At 39.5% G+C, this 21,766-nt stretch overlaps 2 protein-coding genes across 5 annotated transcripts in view; one reads left to right on the top strand and one right to left on the bottom strand.

Annotated features, from left to right (window-relative positions):
• Positions 1-1,074: 1,074 nt before the first annotated feature.
• On the top strand, positions 1,075-13,971 carry LOC102306250 (centrosomal protein of 95 kDa). 3 transcript variants are annotated; one of them, XM_042228771.1, is made up of 21 exons: positions 1,075-1,266; positions 1,999-2,127; positions 2,840-2,947; positions 3,165-3,275; positions 3,723-3,843; positions 4,495-4,613; positions 4,836-5,041; positions 5,819-5,879; positions 5,997-6,064; positions 6,229-6,446; positions 6,589-6,718; positions 6,831-6,948; positions 7,203-7,408; positions 7,686-7,781; positions 8,611-8,761; positions 10,737-10,906; positions 11,003-11,077; positions 11,363-11,515; positions 12,098-12,244; positions 12,332-12,403; positions 13,090-13,971. In XM_042228771.1, exons 1-21 carry the CDS (start codon positions 1,242-1,244, stop codon positions 13,264-13,266), a joined length of 2,661 nt encoding a protein of 886 aa, XP_042084705.1. In that variant the 5' UTR covers positions 1,075-1,241; the 3' UTR covers positions 13,267-13,971. The 3 variants fall into 3 exon arrangements, with proteins under 3 accessions (XP_042084705.1, XP_005942824.1, XP_042084704.1); XM_005942762.3 differs by having other exon boundaries at positions 5,997-6,079; positions 6,592-6,718; XM_042228770.1 differs by having other exon boundaries at positions 5,997-6,079.
• A 3,364-nt stretch (positions 13,972-17,335) lies between these two features.
• The window catches only part of LOC102305751 (E3 ubiquitin-protein ligase SMURF2), a 64,316-nt gene continuing 59,885 nt past the window's right edge, over positions 17,336-21,766 (bottom strand). For both annotated transcript variants that reach the window (XM_005942761.3, XM_005942760.3), the window contains exons 16-20: positions 21,535-21,672; positions 21,265-21,385; positions 20,932-21,133; positions 20,259-20,334; positions 17,336-20,129 (exon numbers count right to left, since the gene is read on the bottom strand). In XM_005942761.3, the coding sequence (XP_005942823.1) occupies positions 20,030-20,129; positions 20,259-20,334; positions 20,932-21,133; positions 21,265-21,385; positions 21,535-21,672 (637 nt within the window). In that variant the 3' untranslated portion in view covers positions 17,336-20,029. The remainder of the gene's footprint in view (positions 20,130-20,258; positions 20,335-20,931; positions 21,134-21,264; positions 21,386-21,534; positions 21,673-21,766) is intronic.

The raw sequence follows: 21,766 nt of genomic DNA, 5'->3' as shown, positions 1-21,766 counted from the left end.
CTTACAAAGTTGTGCCAAAGCTCAGTGTTGGGCTTTAATTCAATGCTTTTGTTTAGTTAATCCTTCACCTTTATTTCTTTCTTAATAATGTTTTCTTATGTTGTTCATTTTAAATTCTTCTTTCTTGTGCTCCCTGTATGGGTCACAACAGAGGATCAGCTATCTATCCCCAGTATCCTCTTCGGTCACACCACCTCTCTACATGTCCTCCTTCACTATATTGATTAATCTTCTCTTCCTCTTTTCTTCTGCCTGGTAGCTCCATATTCAATATCCTTTGTCCTGTTTACTCTCTCTTCACCTCCAAAACAATCTTTAAATAGCCCAGTCCTATCTACACCACAGCAGGACAGCTTGAATTCACCTCCAGTGCCCCTGCCTTTCCTTCCCTTCAACCGGGTTTCCTAAACACAACAGTATAACTACTTCCATCATATCTCCATCATACCTGTTTCTTTATCAGCCATAGTCCCTACATTTAAAGCCTTCGTGCTGTCTAAGCAGCTCTAACCTGTTTATCTGTGTCAATATCTGCATCCTGTGGTGTATAACACTAGACAGGGACAACAGATTTTTAAGGTTATGTGAGCAGCAGCATTGCAGTTCAGTGTTCACTCTGTTACTTGAGTTTCTCCTGGGCAGGTTGTGTAGAGAGCTTCATCCTCCCTCTGACATAAGGAACAGCCAATGCTGTGGGGAGTGTGTTTCTTCTGCAACAATGTTTTGGTGGGTGGTACGTGTCAAAGTAATATCCACATGAATGCAGGAGTGCGATTGTGACTACTTTGTGATTGGGTGAATGATAGTGCTTACTATTACTATTAACTTTTTTAGTGGTCTTCCACTTTTCCTCCTTTCTGCTTGCTATATGTTCAGCATCTTTTGTCCAAGATATCCACTACAGAAGGACGAGAACGATATCAGAAGGACACCTCAGTCCTTCTGATGAACTTACTTGTAATCCTACCCCTCGTGGTACTGTTGTTGTCATTGTCTATGGAGGTTGGAGTATTGGTACCAGTAGGGGGCGGTAAGTACCAATCGAAAGGCACTTCCGGAAACAAAGAACGAGCTAATGTCCAATCAGAAGACTTTTCACTTTCAAACGATGGTTCCTTCTCCCAGTTACCGAAAACCACAACAAAACGGATTGTAGCGCTCGGTCCAGGCGTTTACAGGACTCTCTTTTACAGCTAGTAGATTTTTGTCAGCTCCATCTGCCTGCTGCAGACAGCTGTTTCATGGGAACCCAGGAGGGAGAGAGAGGTAAGGCAGAAGACCCTCCAACTCCGAGGAAAGCTAATGACACGTAACGCTGACTTAGAGCTAACGTTAGCACACGGTTAAAGTTGCGACTTCTCACTTGTCAGTAAGCCTGGCTGATATAAGCGATTTATCCATATATTATAGAGAGAACCAGAGATGAAAACGTGGGCTCTGCTTATGTTGTTTTCTTAAAATGTTCACGTTCGTGTTAGCAAACATTAGCAGTCTTAGCTAGCTACTTTTGAGTTGTCTTAGCCGGTGAAGTTGCGTAAAAAACATAAAATATAACGAAACAGATGGCAGACAAATTTAGATAGTTTTTTGATTTCAGGACAAAACACGACTACTGATGTTATTTATTTAAAACTTAATTTGTTCCCATCAAATCAACAATTTTAGCCGGCGGCTAGCGTAGATGGTAGGTAAAGACTACCCCCGCCCCGCTCTCAGACTTAAGTTTGCCGGGGGCGGTCGTGATTGAGGCAAACTTAAAAGGCGTTGTGATAGAAGAACCACTTAATGTCATTAAAATGAGTTATACAAAAGTTAATTAAACTCTTCATGCTCGATAACCTCGATGTATTTTTTTAATTAAAGCGAGTTTTCCACTCGAAGTGATGACAAGGGCTCTGCTTTTGTAATTTCTTTTATACTCCATGATTACGTCAGAGAAATAAGTTCTCGAGTTGCTGTTATATGAATGAACGTGACTTCTCTTTTTTTTGTCTACAGATTGGGTTGATGTGGCAAATGATCTTCTCAGCAAATGTCACGTAAACCTGAGGCTGAAGAAACTTACGGACTGTAATGCAGATGTTTTCATTGCCCTGTATGAGAACATCCTGGGGGAGAAAGTTCCAGGTAAGAGGAAGTTACAGATCTGGCAGATGTCCGCTTGTACATTTTTTTTTATAAGCAAAAGTGTAAAAATGTCTCTGTTCATACCTTTGTAACTCAGTATCTTAAGATTTTGACATGTCTAATGTCTATAGATGGCGGAGCATGGGGGCATTACTGTTGCAGGTAATCATGTAATCAAGTAGGGGGGCTACAGTCTTAAGAGAAATTCCAGTTCCAGAGTTAACAGTACTATGGCATTAATCAAATTTACAATCTTTTAAACAATACTGACATTACAATCGTTTAACAAAAGTACTCACAGTATTTGAGAAAAACCTGGATAAATAAAAATTTAAAAACAAATCAATTCAAACAAATAAAAAAACTGGACTGCACTTGCCACAGGGAGTTAACTGAACTTTCATGGAAGGACAAAAGTAAAAGACGTGATGTGCTAAAAGGGAAATGAGTGAATTATTGCAAAACATATAATCCAGAACAATAATTGTTTAACTTTCATTATATGTGGAAGCAAAAGTTGTAATTCAAATTAAAATAAAATTATTGCACAGTCCAACTATGACTTTAGTTGGGAGATTAGTTTTGTAAGATTGCTTTCTAAGACCCTGTTTTCTTTATTGTTAAGTTGAAGGGGGAAGTTCAGCATGTATGCATTAATTAATTCATTGAGCATTTGGTTAATCAGATGCTTGTTTGTTTTTTATATGTTTAGATTATATTGCAGTGCCATGTAGTCAAGAGGAAGATGTCCACAATGTCCAGTGTGTGATTGATTCTCTGTCCTTGGATTACCTTCAAATCAGCCTCTCACATATTACAGGTAAGAGAAAAAAAATAATTTGTAAAAACAAGGAATTAATAATATAGGTTTAAAATTTTGAATGTGCATGTCAGAGAAGCGCAAATATGAATCACCGTTTCACATCTGTGCAACATTAACTTAAATGAAGTTGAGATCATCATGAAAGTCATTCAATTTGTACTGCATGGCAGATGTTGCAGAAACAAGACTTTAATGAGTATGAGTTTGTTTTCAGGAGAAAATGTTGTCAGAGGGGATAAAGAGTCGGTTAAGAACCTCTTGGAAATCTTTGATGGCCTCTTGGAATATCTGAACGAGGAGATAAATGACGGGTCGCCGAACAGTGGTAGGAAAATGAAATTGTTGCTTTTCCCTCATCTTTTCCTCATTTGCTTTTACTTTGAAAGGCAATTAAAACTATATGATTTCAAATGTCTATAGTGGCACAGCTTAGTGTTTCTAAAGGACTTTTGTAGTGTTTTTATACATTATAAAATGCTTTTTGTTAGGAGGCATAAAAGCTGCACTCCTACCTCTCTTTGTTTGAGTAGAGTAGTTAAGTAGTAAAATTACAATCTGTCTTTTTTTTAGTGTTTGTCAGACATTTATAACTGTGACTCTTTGAGGTTAGCACTTTGACATTTGGTGAGGGGGGGTTTCTGACTCTGTTCGGTATGAGTTTGTTTCTCTTTAAATTTCCATGAAACATGTTGTTATCACTACTTTTGCTCTCTTTTAAATTAGTGCCTTTTCTGTTTCTACCTCTGTCATTTGCAAAATTCATGTTTTTCAGAGGAGCAGAATGGCAGTCTCAGTGAGGATGCACACGGTGATGTCAATGATCCGCCTGGATGTGATGCTACAGAGCAGAAGGAGACAAAGCTGGAGGTGGCGTCCTTGTCATCGAGTGCAGAGTAAGCACAGACATGTTTTATAGACTTTACACAAGTCTCAGTACAATGTAGAAGAATATTACTGTTTGTTTTCTTCCCATGAACCAAAACACCACTGACAGACAGGTCTGATATTGATGACTCAGACTGCCATCATTCAGCTTTAGAGCACATCCTGCTCTACGCCCTGTTGACACAGCAGCCTTTTAACAGCAGTGTAAATAATAAAATGTTAACGGCTGTCATAATAGATGAAAGACATCAAAACATGTTTGAGTTTTTTTATGGTGCTGCTTGGACCACTGCTTTATTCATTCTCTTCAGAACTCTTAATATTCATGTTTTTTAAGGATAATAAGAAATGAACAAAAGTACTGATACAGCACGTGTCTGAGTCATTCTACACACCCGTTATAATTACTGGTAATCTTTTCTAAGCCTTGTATCTTAAAAATATAATTAACTGGCATTTTAATGTCTAAGTTTAATTTTTTTCTAGACTTCTTGTGCTGCAGTTGAATTTAGTAGAAATTTGTCCTTATGGGTTGCCCACTCTAATCATCTGAGAAAGAGAGATACGCACGTGCTGTGAAGATTACAGAGGTGGCTTGTTAAAGTTGAAAAACTTGTCAGTAATTAATCTGATACAGTCTGAATGTTCTCATTATTCAGGTCTGCCGTCCAGTCCAGTAAACAGTCCATCCACTCCTGGAATGGTGAGGAGGTGGGGTCAGCCAGCGAGCTCATCGGGCTGGGCGTGTCTGCGCGCACATTCATAGATAAAAAAGAAGGTAAGGCTTGCTTTGCCTCAATGACAGTGATTGTTTTGGGGATAATACTTTATTTCTTTGTACATAAAACAAAAAACTATAATTTTCCACAGTTTCTTCAAAAAATTTTGTGTTTGATATTTTGGAAATGTATAAGAAGACATAGACAGTTTGATGCTTTATTAAAAGTCCAGGTGAGCTACCTTTTAATCCAAGGACTGGCTGTCCCTCCCCCAACCTCAGATGCAGCAACCACCTCTGGTCCTGTGGACAATGATGAAGCTCCACAGACTGAACCGATATACTCAGCCATTGCACTGCAGCCACCAAACCAGTCCAACACTCCCCACACTCCCATTGTAGGCCCTCACTTACCCGATCAACTCCCCACAGCTGCTGGTGTCAAAGAACAGCACACAGAGGAGGAAGTCAGCCTCATCACTACAGAGGTATCCTTTAAATACAGTATGATAAGGTTGAAGTGTTTTATGTGTTCTGTCTGCTGTGAACTGCAGTTTAAAACGACATGCAAAGTTTTACAACTGGTGTGTTGTGTTAATATTCTATACTTTTCCTATCATACACACACTTCCCACTTTGGTGACTCCAATTCAAATAAAGGAAGGATGAGCTTATGCTGACTTGGCTTCTCTGACAACATAAGTTACTCCAGTAATGCACTTCATTTTGACGTTCACATTTTCTGAACGTCTTCAACATTCACTTGCTGAACCTTTATATATATTTGTGTTTTGAGTATCTGTTGTCTGCAAGCAGAACTTGGTTATAAGATAATATCTGCTAAAAGATTAGCATTTTTCCAGCATGTTTCAAGTCGGTTTACATCTGTTCATCACTTAATGAGGAAGTCTCTGGAATCAGGAAGTGCCATGTTTATGCTGTTGTGATCTGTAAAACTATCTATGCTAACAGGTCTGACGTGAGTCTGACCTTCTACAGCACAAAGTACACAGAAACAAGCACCAAGTTAATTTTCCCTTATCTTTCTTCTGAGTAGTTTTTTTGTACTTTGATTATTAGCCCTTATATTAGATTCTAAAAAGCCTTCTTAGGTTTCTGATTATTTTGTAGAGTTGAGTTTTGAGTGCTGCAGATTATGTTTAGTGCTAAATCTAAGTCTTTGTAATGAATGTGAATGACTTCTGCTCAGTTTTGCCTAAAACTCTTTACGCTTTCTCCTTATTTTTTCACCCCTCTTTTCACAGACTTCAAAACTAGTGGCTGAAACTAATGGACTACAGTCTCCTACCCACTGCCAGTCCCCTGGTGAGTCAAAGCACACCACAGTCAATAAGGACACAATTTCAAGTGAATTGTGATGAAAGTGATGAAAACATGATTGGAGATTAAGTGAAGCATCACATAGTTTTGTTTAATTTTCAGCTGTAAGTGAGAAATCTTCAACCAGCCAGCAGAGAGTTGAGACAGAAGTGGAGGGAGAGACGCTGGAGGTGAGAGTGCAAGCAGTAAGACTTCACTTTTACAGTTTTAATATACCATCTAATGGTAAATTGTAAACTTGTGTGCTAGATGTGGTGGTTAATTAGCATGTACAGTAATACTCAGATACACAGTTTAAGTCAAATTGACGCTTTTCTTCTTTCTATATTTTTAGCCGACTAACGGAGGTCCCAGGAGGGTTTTATTCCGAACACAACCAGATGTGCTTTTCCTCACCCTGCAAGATGGGACGACACCTGCCACCCCTTCTCCACCAGACACTGAAGAGGAAGATGAGGAGAATTTGAGTTGCACACGAAGATTAAAGGACAGAAGGATACACTGTAGAGAAAGAACTGCTCTCAAGGAAGACTTTGTAACTCACCCTGAGAGGTAAACCGAATAGAAGAAAGCTATGGGGAAAAAACAGAATCTATCACAGATTCAGATTGTTATGTGGAGGCAGTGTGGTGAATCTTATGTTTTTGATTTCCTAACTATCTTCTTTATGCTGTATATTATTGCCCTGGCCAAGCAGTAGCAGGACAGCACAAGAGGATTTTGAAGAGCCTCTGTCTTATAATCGAAAAAGGAACAAGCAGGCAGAACAAGAGTTGCATGAGATATCTGAAAACCTCTCCCATCGACTAGAAGAACTCGATCAGGTATGTTTGCATTTAGTTGACTGAAGTGATCAGCGAGTTCACAACTCAGTTGTGTCACTGTTCTCGAGTGAGTACTGGTTACGATATTTTAAGTCTTGTGTAATTAATGTAGATGCTTAAACGAGTTCTGGGGGAAACTGGAGAGTCCACCGAGGTCAGAGAGGAGGACAAGCAGTCGCACCACAGCGACAGCATCATGGAGCGTCGCAGGACTTCAAGACAGGACACAGGTGTGCACACATTTTTGAGCACAAACTTTGTTGTTGTTCTTTTCAATTTTGACAGTAAACTACTAACAAATGCCACAACTTTTATTATTAATTTTTACCACATCACATTGCCTGGTTGGTGAAAAAAGGATTTCCAGTTGATTTTAAAAATCTTGTTGTAGGTCTTTATATTGTTCTTAGAAAATACTATCTTAACCATTCTGGATCTCATGCAAATTAATGAAATTGGTGAAATACACATTTAACTGTTTCAGGAGCACCTGATTTTGAGTCTACCCACCGAGCACGCTCCTTATCCCCTTCCCCTCCACGAGTCCGTCGTTCCCTGCAGGGACAGCTGGAGGATGTGATGGCAGAGGCTCTTACCTTGGATGATGGGAGACAGTCCAACCTCACAGCGTCTGATCGATCAAGCCGAGGAGAGCTACACCACAGACCATCTCACAGAAAACATGACAAGGTACAGTACTAGTGCACTAAATATTACAAGATAATCAATTAGATGCTAAACTGACTTTTAAGTGTAGTTAAAGGACAATAATGATCAAGTTTAGTCATGAACGTTTTCGCAACTGAAAAAAAATGTCATATTTGGCAAATATACTGTGCAAATTTAAAGATGCCATACGCAAATGTGAGCAATATTTTAAGCAAAGAAAATATACAACCAGAAATGGTGAAGTTGCTTGATTACTTTCATATGCTTTGAAAATAAAATGATTATTTCTCTTTTTCAGTATCTGGAGAACGAAGCGTACGAGGAAGAGCTAAAAAGATATGAAGAAAAAGAACGTAAAGAGTTAGATAAGGCTCGCATCAAAGCTCAGGAAGCTGTAAGTTATAAATCTACGGTTTTCTGTTAAAGATTATTTAATTATTAAAAAAGTAAAACCTACCCTGGGTCCAAAAAAAAAGAAGAAAAAAAAGATGGTATATTCTAAAAAATAGGTAGACCTTTGAGATAACATAAGTAGAAAAAAAAAATCTCTAATGTATGCGGAGGGAAAGCATATTGGTTCACAGAGAATGCAAAGTTGAATCTATTTAAACAAAAATCAGTGAACTATGGTACAGTAAATGTTTTGGGATGCATTCAAAGAAAATTTCCGAATAAGTAAATGAAAAAAAATTACTAGAAAAATAAAAACTCCCCTTAATTTTAGGCGTATTTTACTTAAGACTTTTATAAACATAAACGACAAGATTTCCCTTTTAAAGCAGCGGTCCCCAACCCCCGGGCCTCGGACTGGTACCGGTCCATGAGTCGTTTGGTACCGGGCCGCGAGAGTTGAGGCTTGTGTGTGAAATGTATGGTTTTCAGGGTTTTTATCGGTTTTCAGCGTTATTTTGTTATCGTTTTTATCGTTAACTCGGTTTTCCTGGGTCTTTTCACGTGTGTTATGAATAAATCTTCTTTTTTTTCGGTACCGGTACTAGTTTTTTTTTGTTGTATTTATCCGTGACACCTTAAAGGCCGGTCCGTGAAAATATTGTCGGGCATAAACCGGTCCGTGGCGCAAAAAAGGTTGGAGACCGCTCTTTTAAAGCAATATGTCAAAATGTTAAAGAAGCAGTTATATTAATCTCTGTGAATCCTTCTGTTTAGTTGTGAGCGTAGAGTCGTTTGTTCTAGTTTACTAAACTGGGACTGTGTGTGTGCAGGAGCGAGAATACAGAGAGGCCATACTAAAGGATGTTTCGCCAGACCCCAGACCCTCACCAGCTAAAGTGAAAGCTCAGCATAAATCACAGCGTACTGCACAAACCACTCCAGGGCAGAGACGACTGGAGGCTCCCAGGAAAGCTCCATCAAGTAAGTTGTGGGTGAGGCTGAGGGTTTGGAAACTGTTCTGTTTGGCTGTGATCACTCAGCTTTAGCATTAACCAGTGTTTAGGTTTTATGAATGTTTGTATTTCGGGCTGGCTGGCCCTCTGATAATCACAGAAATAGCACTTCTGGTAGATTCAGAGGTAAGGACACCAAGTGTGTTTGCTGCTGCAGCACTTTCTGTTGGACATTAGGCAAGTCTTCATCAGCTGAATGGACTCCTCATCTACTGTGTAATGTGGAGCTTTTCTGAAATGCATCAGAAAAAAGAGCTGAGAAACAAAAGGACTGACCATCTACAGATGGTGAAATACAGGAGAGGGTGGAGTGGAGGATGGAGTTCAGAGTACTTGAGTGTAGTTGAATGATGTAAAGCAAAGCTTAGAAAGAGTTGCTGAATGTGATCACTGCTTACTTAATTCTCTGGCAGATTTACTTGAAGGTCTTTAAACTAATGTCAGGATGCTAATGTCTTTATAATGTCTTTATAACTTCATAGCCTTTAAATGGTTGAAGATATGGAACGTTTGGCAAATCCATTTTAGATTGAGAAGAAACAGATATTTTTTAAAAATGGCGAAGGAAAAAGTGTTTTGGTGATGGGTCTAAATTCAGAAGATTTGGGCATGCTGAAGCAATGATTCTCTTTTGGTGAGTGTTCTCGTTTGTGTGTTTGTTGTTTCCGTTTGTCAGTGGGTTGCTTCTTGATGCTAAGAATGAAGATGAAGAGACTAGCCTGAAACATTTGTGGACATTTACCAATAAATTGACACAGATATTACAACGCCTCTGTATCTTCCACACTGCAAATATCACATGTTATGCATGACTATTACACAGGTTTGGCTGTGTAAATCATTCATAGCGATGCACAGAGAATCCAAATTAGATGGAAGTAGATTATTCACCAACGCCCGTGTGCATCTGAACTGACCTGACGGTTGGTCCCTTACTTCCATGTCGCCATGGCAACAGTACCAACCAAAAACACATACTTTAAGACAGACCAGGTCATAATGTATTATTGTTACACTCAAACATTGCAACTATTCTTTCTGTATTTGCTTTTGTTGTGTGGAAGTGAACCTCTGTTATTGTCTGTCTTTCTTTAACACTCCCCCCGACTTTGCTAGAAAAAGTAATGAGGTCAAGGAAAACAATGCTTTAGGAAATATCCTATATCCTGTGATCCTCGGATAATGAGTGCACACTCATACCAGATTTCAATTCGCTGATAAATAACATTTACATAACTTGCACCACTTCTAAACAGAGAGTTAGTTTAATTTTGTGTGAGAGTTGTTCTGCAGTCTTGTATTCTTAGTTTAACCTTTAAAACTGTGGTTTTGAGTTTTTGTTTAATCTAGTTTCCTTACTGGGTTCCTTGGGGATGGTTCAACTAGTATCTCTTTTTGAGCCACAGGTTTTTATCTGAGATTCAAAAAGAGAGAATCATCAGCTGCATTTCCTGTAATTTGTGGTAGTTTTTCCAGACATAAATGTTGAGTATCTTGTGACTTTGTGATGGCTGAAGTTTCCACCCCTTGGGCGTGTAGGCAGATGATGTTGACATGTAAACCTGATGATGTCCCTCTGAAGAGCTACTCACTGTGTCTAACTTTAGAAACTGAAGAAAAGATGAAAAGTGTCTGGATATAGGACAAGTAATGACATTACATTAAAGGCACACACACCAGGTCCCCTGCTTTGATGTTGGCTTCCCTGTTGAGCTGATGTTTGAGTTGTAAACAGAAAAAGACTTAATCCAATTAGACACGTTTCTGGTTAATCTGCTTTGGAATGGGTATAACTTTTATTCTTATTGTAGTAAATGCCATCCGTGGAGTCTAATAAAAGAGACAGATATGTTGAATGGAGGATTGCACTGAAGTACGTTAGTTGTTAGTTTGTCACAAACAATAAATAAATGTTCTTCTCTGTCCTTCATGTGTCTCTACAGTGAGAATAATGGAGAATGAGCTTCTCCCGGTGCTCCGGGATGAGTTGCCTCACCTTCACATCTCACCTCACGCCCTGGGTCGAATGTGGGAGCAGCAAATGCAGCAGGTGGACAGACTCCACGTAATCTCGTCCAATCACAGTCGGCATCGCAGCAAACTCTCCAGAGAGGTAGGACAGTGGTCATTACATGTCTGGTGCATTTTTGACCTGTACTAGATCATCTGATGAATGGCCTCATTAATAAATATGTAATTAAACTTCCAGTTGGAGGAAGCTCAGAGGAAACACGATCTGCTGGCTGAGCTCGTTCATAAAGGACAGGACCACAGCAGGCGCCTGGTGAGCTTTAACATATCAGACAGTTACACTACAGTCCACTGCTGTCCCTTTTTCAAAACTAAACCTGATCCTACACATTTCGACCAAACATCATCTGGGGCAGGTGCCAAAAACCTGGCAACACTGAGTAAAAATCATTTGTCAAACCTTTCAACATAAAAGACACCAAAGTCAAGCTGGCTCTGCAATGGCGTCCTGTTGCTGTGCAAAAAAAACAGTGCAGGACACATGCTCTACCTGCCTGTGCTGGACAGCATTTCTCTAACTGACCTTTCGATCATTTAGAGAGACTTCAAAGAGCGAATCCAGCAGCAGAAGTCGACGCAGAACAGGCTGAGGGACCAGAGACAGCAGATAGCTCGAGCCAAGAAGTACCACAACGACTATCATGTTCAGCACCGAGCCCGCCTCATGAGGGCTCGCACCAAGGAGGAGAGGGTGGGTACTGAAGGGACAGTTTAGGACTAAAGACAAGTAATTATTTACTCATAATCATGATGTTCCTCTTTGTTTTAAAAATGTGCATGCTGGTGCCTGATGTGATATTAACAAACTCACCGTGTGACAGCATAAAGACATTTTATTGCTGTAAAGGTAGAAATGTATCCACTGATCTCAGTTAACAAGCTGAAACAGTAAATGCTGGATTTATTTGACGGCTTCTACTTTCTACAGTGGACTTAATATCGTACCTACCATTGTACCCTCATCCATGTCCCCTGAGTCCAGACTGTTTCTGACTCTAAGCAATAAAGTTTGAAACGTGCCCTGAAAAATTCTTAACATCAAATACTGGTGTGGGTGTTTGAAAGGAGCAGTACAGGAAATTTCAGCCTCCAGCTTATTTTCCCATTTTCAGCAGCTCCCTGTAAATAGATAAATATGAAAATGAAAAAAGTTTTACAACAGATATTTATAGTTACTGGACTGCTGTAGATTATTTATTATTTATCAAGTAGACTTCAGTAAAGGTTGGGCTAATTTGAGTGATGACTAAAGTGTGTCTGTGTGTGTTTGCAGATGTTTCGGCAGCTATTCGACGAGGGTTTGGAGATACAGAAGAATCGGTTGAGAGAGCAGAGAGCTTATGCCAGAGAGCAGCGACTGGAACAGCAGAGACGACACGAGGATCAGATCAAGTCCATGGAGAACTATTATAAAGATCAGGTAAGATGCAGCTTTCTGCCATTTCAAAATAAAGGTGACGACACACCCGTTCCAGGTGAAGTCGGTGACGTGCTGTCTCTCTTTCAGTTTTCACTGCTAGCTGAAAAACTTGCACAAGAGCGGCAGGACATCCAGGTTCGGAAAAAAGCTCAAGAAAAGGTAATTTATATACTTGTTACTGCTGCTTATTGTTAGTTTAAATATTTGTTAGAAAGTACGAAAATTAAATGTTCAAATTGCACCTGATCCCGTCAAAACGCATTAAAGAAATCAATGTAATTTGCTATACGGTCCAGCAGAGGGCACCCTTTAAACTCACCTGCATGCTCTGCAGGTAGAGAATGCAGTACCGCAGCAATTGTCCAGAAATCCAAACAAATAGTTGTCAAAACCAGGCAGCAGCATCAACTGTACATTTTTATTTATTTATTTTTTTGCACACCCAGTTTCTCACAACCATAAAAAGCATTTGTATAAAAGGAAATGCAGCGATTTGAAATTATTTTTAGTAGAAGTTTTTCAGGATGAAGACAGAACTGGGTCCCAGCTGTAGGACATCCAAGAGGGAATTGTATAAACTGTGTAGAGTTTTTATGTGATTTCATGTGAATCCACAGATTTTCCTGTGCATGGTATGCAGCATATCAAAACTAAATATATTACACTGAATTTTCTCAGTCCACTCTTAGAGATCCTCATAAACCACAGTTCTTTGCTGTTGCACTGTAGTCATGGAAACCGCAGGACAAACAACATACACAGTTTATATGCCAGAAAACACAAATGATCAATCATTTAAATAATTTAAAGATTTACAGTTTGTTTTCTTTCTTTTTTCCCCGCAGGCACTGCTGAAGATGAAGCGAGAGCTGCGTTCCAGGATGGAGCGTGAAATCGGCGAATTGCAAAGAATCATAATCCAGAACGACGAGGACGACTACTTCCAGGAGCTGGAGATCCAGAGGCTGCGTAATCGGGTTCGGATGGCCTCCTTCCAGTACAACACTAGCTATCTGCACTGACCAAGGAAGACTCGGGTCTGACTGGTTTGAATCAAAGGACTTTCTGCCATTCACAGCCAACGGTACGAGAATCCGATGAACAGTACGATCTACTAAGGCGTCCTCCTTCAGAGCTTTGCACAGGAAAAGGATTTTCTCTTTGTAAGAACTTGTTCATGTGCTGATTATTGATTACTGATGAACTGAACACACTCTGACTAAATGTAGCTATTGGCTAGTTTGGCTAGCTCTTCCTCTCTCACCTCAGCTGCTGATCTTAAAAAGACACCTTGGACCCTTTCTGGGTGGGTTTTTGGTACTTGATAACTAAGAATGTTTTAACTCCTTCACTGTGCAGTTTTTGTGTTGTTAATGTAGCAAAAAACCTAGCAATGTTCTTCCTCTTGCCAAATAAGGACCACAGATGCAAAGTTAAGTATGAACGTCACAGACTGACGACTCTTAACATTTTTCCTTTTATGTGCAACATCTTCCTTAATATTTTAACCATGCCAGTGGATTATTTATTTTTTAACTTTAATGTTTGGATTTTAATTAACCTGGTTTGCTTTCTCATCACCGGGGTAGCGATAATCAGTCTTTAATGATCCTTTATTTTCCTCAGCTCCATTATGATTGTTTTTTTTTTGTTTTTAACCTCAGCTGAACTTGAAAGCTTTGGACTGATGCACAAAGGTTTCCTCCATTAAAAACACCGTCTACTGACACTGTGTCGTTTCTATGAGCACACACACAACGACTGTCAGCACCTATTAAATGTGTGAGTGTGACTTGAATGATACATAGATGCCTAATACAGTCAACTGAATGATCATAAACATACTGTGAAGGATGAAAGTTGCTGTTTTAAACCTGAGGTAAGATTTATTTATTTATTTTTTTGGTTAAAGTGAAGAGGAGACTGTGGCTCAGGACGTAGACTAGGTCATATATTAATTTGAAAGTCAGCAGTTCAAGTCATCCAGGGGCAACCTCTATAGACTTCAATCCCCATGTTAAGATGGACGGCATTAGAGCATTAACCTCTTGAAAGCCTACCAGGAGTAACCCTTGATGATCTTTTCTAAAATGAATGGTTTGTCGTGTTTCAGGCCTGTTACATGACTGGATGTGCATCAGAAGTTAGTGGGGGTGGTCTCTGCCTATGTAGCTATTCTTGGAAAACTATGACGACCACGAAAATAGTTTCCAAACTCTGACTTTATTGATACGTGCTGAGGTTAATTGTTTGATCTCTGGGTAGTTTCCCCCTTCATAACAACTCTGAGTGAGGTGGTGTGTTTTTAAATAACTCATCCACCCGTGTAATTCGGTTAGGGGTGTTGGCACATTAACTGTCAGGTGTACTAGGCTCCATCAATGTTTGTGAGATTGATCAGCAAAAGCATTGAAAATCTCTGAGTGCTCTGTGGGAGTGGGCAAGTGCCATTAAACTACCAGTCCATTTACCATGGCATGCAGAGGAAAACTGGGAAATCTAGAGGCCTTTGGATATATTATCTCCTTCCTGTCTGCCCTTAGTTTGCATAATGATTTCCAGTCATTATGCAAACTAGTCTGGGTTAACTTGAAAAGTTGTTTTTTTTTTTTTTTTAAAGGCATTGCCACTGATGGGTAACCAGGCAGCAGTCAAACTAAAATCACCTTTGACAGGGAAACTTGCTACTAATGCACACTGCTTGTAGCCATTGCCAGATTTTGGATTTGTGGATACTTATAAAGCAGTGGGGTACACGCCCCCCCCCATTAAATTCACAGTTAATCGTACATCTTTAATAGCTATAAACAGACATAGAACTTCTCATTTTGATAACACCTTCCATACAAGGTAATAATCTTAAGCCCTCAGAGTATCTGAGGGCTGGTTATCGCCTCCAGTTATCTGTTGCCAAGTAGAATAAAATGCAACAGGTTTGCAACAAGAAGCTGGAAACATTTGGGCCTCTGCTCAGGCCTATTCCTAGATTATATGTATTATATGTACTGTAAGCATGCATTGCAGTTATCCTTCTATGTTCTAGTTTCCCTCAGCATGTATCACCTGGACAGTCACGCCAGTGAAGCTTAAAACCCTTAATGAACCGAACATCAACTCAAAATGAGCACAGATATGCAATGTGTATAAAATACTTCCAACCGTACTTTTAATAAAAGTTAACATAATGGAAGGATCCTCAAATGGACATCTTCAATAAACAACTGTAATGCAGTATCAATACTGTGAGAAATATTATTAGATGAAATAATGCTGTAAAGCATAGGTGTCAAACTCTGGCCCGTGAAGCCATACCAAATTATTATTAGAGCTGGCCTACTGGTATTATACAGCTAATATATATATTTTTTAGTATTAAGTTTGCTTGTTCCATATTCAGTTTTTCAGCAAAACTTGTTTGAGTCCATAAGAAGAGATTCATTCTTAAATCTGGAGGAAGATTTTTTTACAATAAATATTGATATTAGCCCGCGACCTTGTTCCAGTTTTGAATTTTGGCCCACTGTGTATTTGAGTTTGACACTCCTGCTGTAAAGAATGTTATTAATGCAATTATAATGATGCAGATTATATGGCAGCAATAAAAGAATTTCTGTATCTCCACACAGTCCACTCTCCCTGCAGCACGGTCTACACTGCCTATGATGCTACATTCTTTAGAGCTATACCTGTAGCATTCTGCCTATTAGCTAACGACGACAACAACAACTCCTCACCAAGGAAACACGCAGAGACAGAGCGTCACCCTGTAACCATGGCAACCGTAACGCTGCCGCCTGGAACAGAACGTAGTTGTCAAAAAACCCAAACAGGCCTGGCCCGCCACAATATGAAACAGGGAAGTACCGCCGTGTAATCCATTTATTTCCATCTGCGTCTGCTGAACAGCCAACAGGAAATCAGTTCCTCTGAAATAGGCACCTGATTGGCTAAAACCTTTCCTAGCCCAGTATGCGGAAATGTTCGGTAGTGTTTATGTTTTTTGGTTCAAGGTACCCGAATCCAAACGGTTAATGCCAGCTGACGGTAACTACTAACTAAAAGCCTACCCCACCTGTAGAGCATTGATCGGATCAGTGGTTAACTGTGCAACCCCTCATTTCTTTTATTTACGTAATTTCCTCAGGTATTCCGATTCTACTTTTTTTTTTTTTTTTTGAAAGCAGAAAATATTTGCAGCAAAAATAGTTTGTGCTATTCTAATGAGCTCGAAAGTCAATATTTGGTACGATCACCTTTATTCTTCAACACAGCCTTCAGGATAATCAGTAATAATTCTCCGGGATTCTTAAAGTACATTCAAAATTCTTATTTGTTTTTGCCTTTTGTTCCACTCTTTGAGACAACCCCGCTCTGCTCTGATGAGGCTTTAGTGAACTGAAGGGTCAGACGCATCTCTGAGATCCTGCTTCAGATATTTGCTACACTGTGTTAAATGAATTTAGAATACTGTTCATCTGGTGTAGGTAACTTTTAGGCCCAGCACTTCTTTTGTCCTCCATTTGTCAAATTTATTTAAAAAAAAAAAAAATTAGAATAAAATTAACTCTTTGGGAATCGTATTTAATGCCTGACAGACTGTGCACTTTGCCTTTTTGTTGCTTTGTTTAAAATTTGAAAGACGATATGAAAAAACGACAGACCAGTGTTCTCTAAGATAATTTTCAACACAGCATCAAATATGTAGATTTTCTGAAGGCCCTACCTGTGTCACCCCCCTGTGAAACTCACCCTGTACGTATTCACTTAAGTCCTACTTAATAAGCAGATTATTACATGACCAGAAACCATCACTCAAAAAAAAAAAAAAAAAAAAAAATTACAGCTACAACAATAGATAAAAACCACAGTAACAGCCATAATTCTATAAAACATAATGCTGTTAGGTCCAAACAGCACAGTTTTATTGCTCAGCTTTCTGCAAGGGTACAAGAAGTTTATAACTTTGCTTCTTTATTGTCTTTATGTACAGGTGTCAGTTACAAACTCACAGAGCAGCTGATGTTAAAAACTATGCAAACATATACTGTAATAATAAATACAAAAACAGGATTCAAAAGGAAACATGGTGCATTAAAAAAAAAAAAAAAGTTTTTTTGTACTGAATTCCACCAAAAATCATTAACTCGCTCACACACACACAGGAATTAAAGGGGAGAGGAGTCTGCCGAACACCAACTTGTTGTGGTTTTTAAACCAGCTGGTTTTTTTTAAGTGCACAATATCAACCAGAATCAGATTTAAGTTTGCACTTTTATAAATCGCAGATGTTGCTTCAGAAGGTTAACAATCATCTGTAAAACTGTTCAGACGGTCTGATTAATTTGGCTGCTTAACAGGAGGGAGAGAGCATTTTCACCTCGTCTGGAAGCACTCAGCCCCGACAGCTTTTGTACGGAAGACCAAACCGTCCGGAAAAAGCAAAGGCGGCAACAAAGACCAGATGCGGACTTTGTGCACTGAACAAACATACTTGTGAGTCTATATATGTCATCTACATAAAGAAAAATATTTAGTCCAATAACTATTTGGTAAATAGAAGGAAGTGTTGGATTATAACTTGGAGTCCAAGTATGCATAATGTGTGCAAAAAACAAAAAAAACCCATAAACTTGTAATGCATTTTCCAGTAAAATTATCAAAGATAAAATCAATGAATATATCTGTAACTAGACAAAGACCACAATTTCAATGTACTCACTTTTATTTGTTTTGTCTCGTGATGAACAAAAATAGAATTATTAAAAAAAAAAAAAAGTTTACGATGCGAGGGGTGTCTGCTAATAAACCACCGATGGCTGCAAGTAAATGCAGATTACATATAACGACAACAATAAAATATAAAAAAAAAAAAAGTAAAGAACATTTATTAGATTCTTTCCAAGTCAAAAAGTTTGCTAATAGGAAAATTTATGCAAATAAATATCCTTTAATCTCAAGCATCCATTCATGCAGTGTGTGGTTTTTGTTTGCCTGTTTTCTTTTTGGATGGATGGAGGCTTTGCTGATGGAGATGCTTCTCGCTGTCGCCTCTCTAGTATTTCAGTGACTTTTCATTTTGGTTAAACATTTTCAACATGTAGCACCCAGGAGCTCAGCAGCAGTCAAACTCCAGCATTTGCAGCTCTTAAGATCTCAGGACACCCAACAGCACAGAAACAAAAAACAGAAAAACAATGAATGTCGCCAAACAGATCGCTCCTGCACGTGTGAAATCACACCGCTGTCTGTGCTACCAGACCTCCAGAGCAGCAACTGTGGTCTCCTGTGACAACGTATGTTTGTTAAGAAGTGACGGTGAAAGACCACAAGAAAACGTCACTTTAAACTGCTAGGTTTACACTAATAAAGGTTTAAAGAAAGGGCCCCCATATACAGTTGTATCCCCTCCTCACATACTAGCCTAATGTAAAATTTAAAAAAAATAATTAAAAAATAAAGGACAACTTCACCTGAGAATGCAAAGAGGTCTGTGACAGACATCAACATGCTTGCATTTAAACTGAACAGAAAGAACAAGCAACAATATACAAAATAGCTATGTATTTGTACATATATACTTAAAAATTACAGGTGTATAAGATATTTTTTACTCTATTTCAAATGTAGTTGTATAGCAAATGAAACGTGATATATTTCAATCTAATGTGAAGAAAGCACTCCTGCCATTACCGCTCAGTTTGTAAAGTGCTCTAAAGTGACGCAAGAACGAGAGAACGAGAGAGAGGAATACTTCTGCCTGTTTAAACTGATGATGTGACCGTTAACGAGCAACTGCCCTCAACAGCTTTTCGCCGAGCCTCATCCCGTGGACAGATGTGCTCTTTTCACATATGCTTTGACATTAAGTGGGCTGAGGCAAGCTTGTCCGGACAGAAAAAAACAGAAGAAAGAAATAGGCATGCTGCTGGAGACAAACATGTGAACGAGAGCAGGGAGAAAAAGAAAGGTGAACCGGAGATGAAGGGCGACTGCGACATGGCTACTTTTCCTTGTACACATGCAGAAACACACAGACAAGCATCATTACACGACTGCAGCGATTTACGGAGAAAACATGATTGAGAATCCTTCACCGCCAGAGTTCGACCCTCGAAAACGCCACGAAACACGAGGACCTACGCCCGAATCATCTGTGACAAGTTCCACTTCAAAATGACACGAAATGACCTAACAGGTACAAAATTACTGCTGGTGCGAAAAATCAAACTAATTATGGCCCACAGATGATCTTTTCTGACTCTTAACTGCCTAAATTATGACCTTTAGCATTTTGAAATGAAACCCTATCGATATCGAAGCAGGACATCGAGGTAGGATGAAGTCGTGACACTCCTACGAGATCAGGAGCAACAGCTCCACGAGGATCGGAAGGTGTTATATATGCTGAGGTTAAGATGGCTACTATGGTTTAAAAAAAAAAAAAATGTATATGGCTACCTGCAGTATTAAAGATTCAGTAGCATGACATGCATCAGTCAGTAAAAACGGCAAAATAAAGAAACAAAGACTAATGGTTGCTAAATGTCTGGGGGGAATTTTCTAAGATGCTGACGATGACAGAGGGAGGACTCTATAGCAGCTGTTCAAACGCATCGATAAGGGAAGAGTGTGGACCGTGGTGGTGAGAGAAGAGGAAGACTGTAGGCTGGACACGCGCATCAGGCTCCGAGCGAACCTGTTGGCGCGTCACAGTGTCAGAAATAGTCACTATAGTCCTGCACAGTTACACTCGTTCATACACAAAAACACTCTACAAGATGGCTCTCATTCCACTGCGAAGCCACACGTCTCCTCGATTGCCGTCAGTAGCTTGTCGTACAGTTTATCATAGCTCTCGTAGGGCGGAATGTCGATCCGGTTAAAGCTGGAGAAAGAGGAAAACAAAAGAGGATTTGGACATGTGCTGTGAAAAAGGATCATTTTCTACTCCAAAAATATTTAAGTTTTTGTTCCTGTTAAATGTGTAACACATGGAGATACACGTCACACATACCAGGTATGGGCTTTGGGCAAGTTATTGGTGTTGGCATCAATCTGATGAATGGTGAAGAGTCTGGGCCCTGCAGCACCTGCAATCAGAGCACGAACAGGATCCATCACCAACATAAAAGTGAACTTGTTATGGTGGTGAAGGTACAAATACTGCAATGTATGTAAAAGTAATGCCTGTGAGCAAAAGCTCTGGATTTAGACCGTTGCAAAGACCTAATTTCATAATTTTCCCCACAACTCTTAGATTTAAAAAAAACAAAACAAAAAACTGATAACCTGATAATGGCCATGGCAGGCACAACGATTTGACAGCAAACATAGTCGCTACTCCCACCTGCTGTGCAAACCTTCTGTTTGTGAGAGTCAGCCAATCAGAAGAAAGTTGGCTTAAATTAAGAGGTTTGTTTTAGACAGCAGATGAAGACAAATAATGATCCCAGAGTACAAGAAAATGTAAATATATGAAGCTGCACATGAACATGAAGTCCTACTCACTTTTTAATTTCAAAGAAAACTGAAGGAATTGCCCATTTGTTATATGGAGGGAAAGCAGAACCAATATTTAAAAGTGGGGTTCTACCTTTTTGTGGGTTCACAAAATAATTTAGAGCTGCAGGCAGAGGCCTGCTGGGAACACACACACAGACACACACACACAAAGTCGGGTTAAGTACCCTGTAAAGCCTTGAAGCCTTGCAGCGGAACTCTAGATGAGCCAGTAACAAACTGCAGTAATCGGGCCCTCCTCTCCTCGTCAAACGACTCCACGGCTTTCCAAAACCACTTGACGATGTTGGTGTCAGGGGTGCAATGCTTCAGGCGGGTGTTTGACTTCCAGTCGGCGATGTCTATCTTTCCCAGGCCGCACACAATCAGCTGAAAGAAGAGACACTTTTACATCATCCTGGAATTTGTTACAATACCTGAGTGGGCATAGAACCCATCAATATAAATGAAACATGACGATCTTTATGTTTTACAAGAGGTGCTGCTGTTATCTAATGTACCTCTAGTTCCTTCTCATCAAAGGATTTGAGCAGATGTTGTGGGATAACCTCATTGAAGCCTTTCTGCAGGGCCAGAAACTGAGCCTCAATGCCATGAAGGAAACGCCAGTTCACATACAACCTGCATAGAGCATAAGAGAGCAGAGGAAACAGAGGGTTATCATCAGACAATGATGCAGAGAAGTGTAAAAGAGGAGAGCTTGCATGGGCTCAAATTAAACTCTGCTACATGCTGCACATTGTTGTCTTTGGGTTTCTTTTTGTCCATACCTCACATATTCTTTCTTGGTGTCTTCTGTCACAGAGATACTCTTCCCGTTGGGTTTGAGTTCATGTGGGATGATTTCTCCGTAAGCATTGTGCTCCACACAGAAAGTGTGGTCCAGGACACCAGTGATGTCATTGTCCCTGAGCAGACAGGGAGACAGAAAATACAGGATGTAGAGTGATAAGTTTGGTTTGTTTTTTTGTTTTGTTTTTGTTTTTTGTTTTTTTTTGAGGG

The sequence above is a fragment of the Haplochromis burtoni genome, unplaced genomic scaffold, assembly GCF_018398535.1.
Source record: "Haplochromis burtoni strain Fernald_Lab_line unplaced genomic scaffold, NCSU_Asbu1 Contig_348, whole genome shotgun sequence".
In the NCBI taxonomy this organism is placed as follows: Eukaryota; Metazoa; Chordata; class Actinopteri; order Cichliformes; family Cichlidae; genus Haplochromis; species Haplochromis burtoni.
This window is presented reverse-complemented; position numbering and strand designations above follow the sequence as displayed.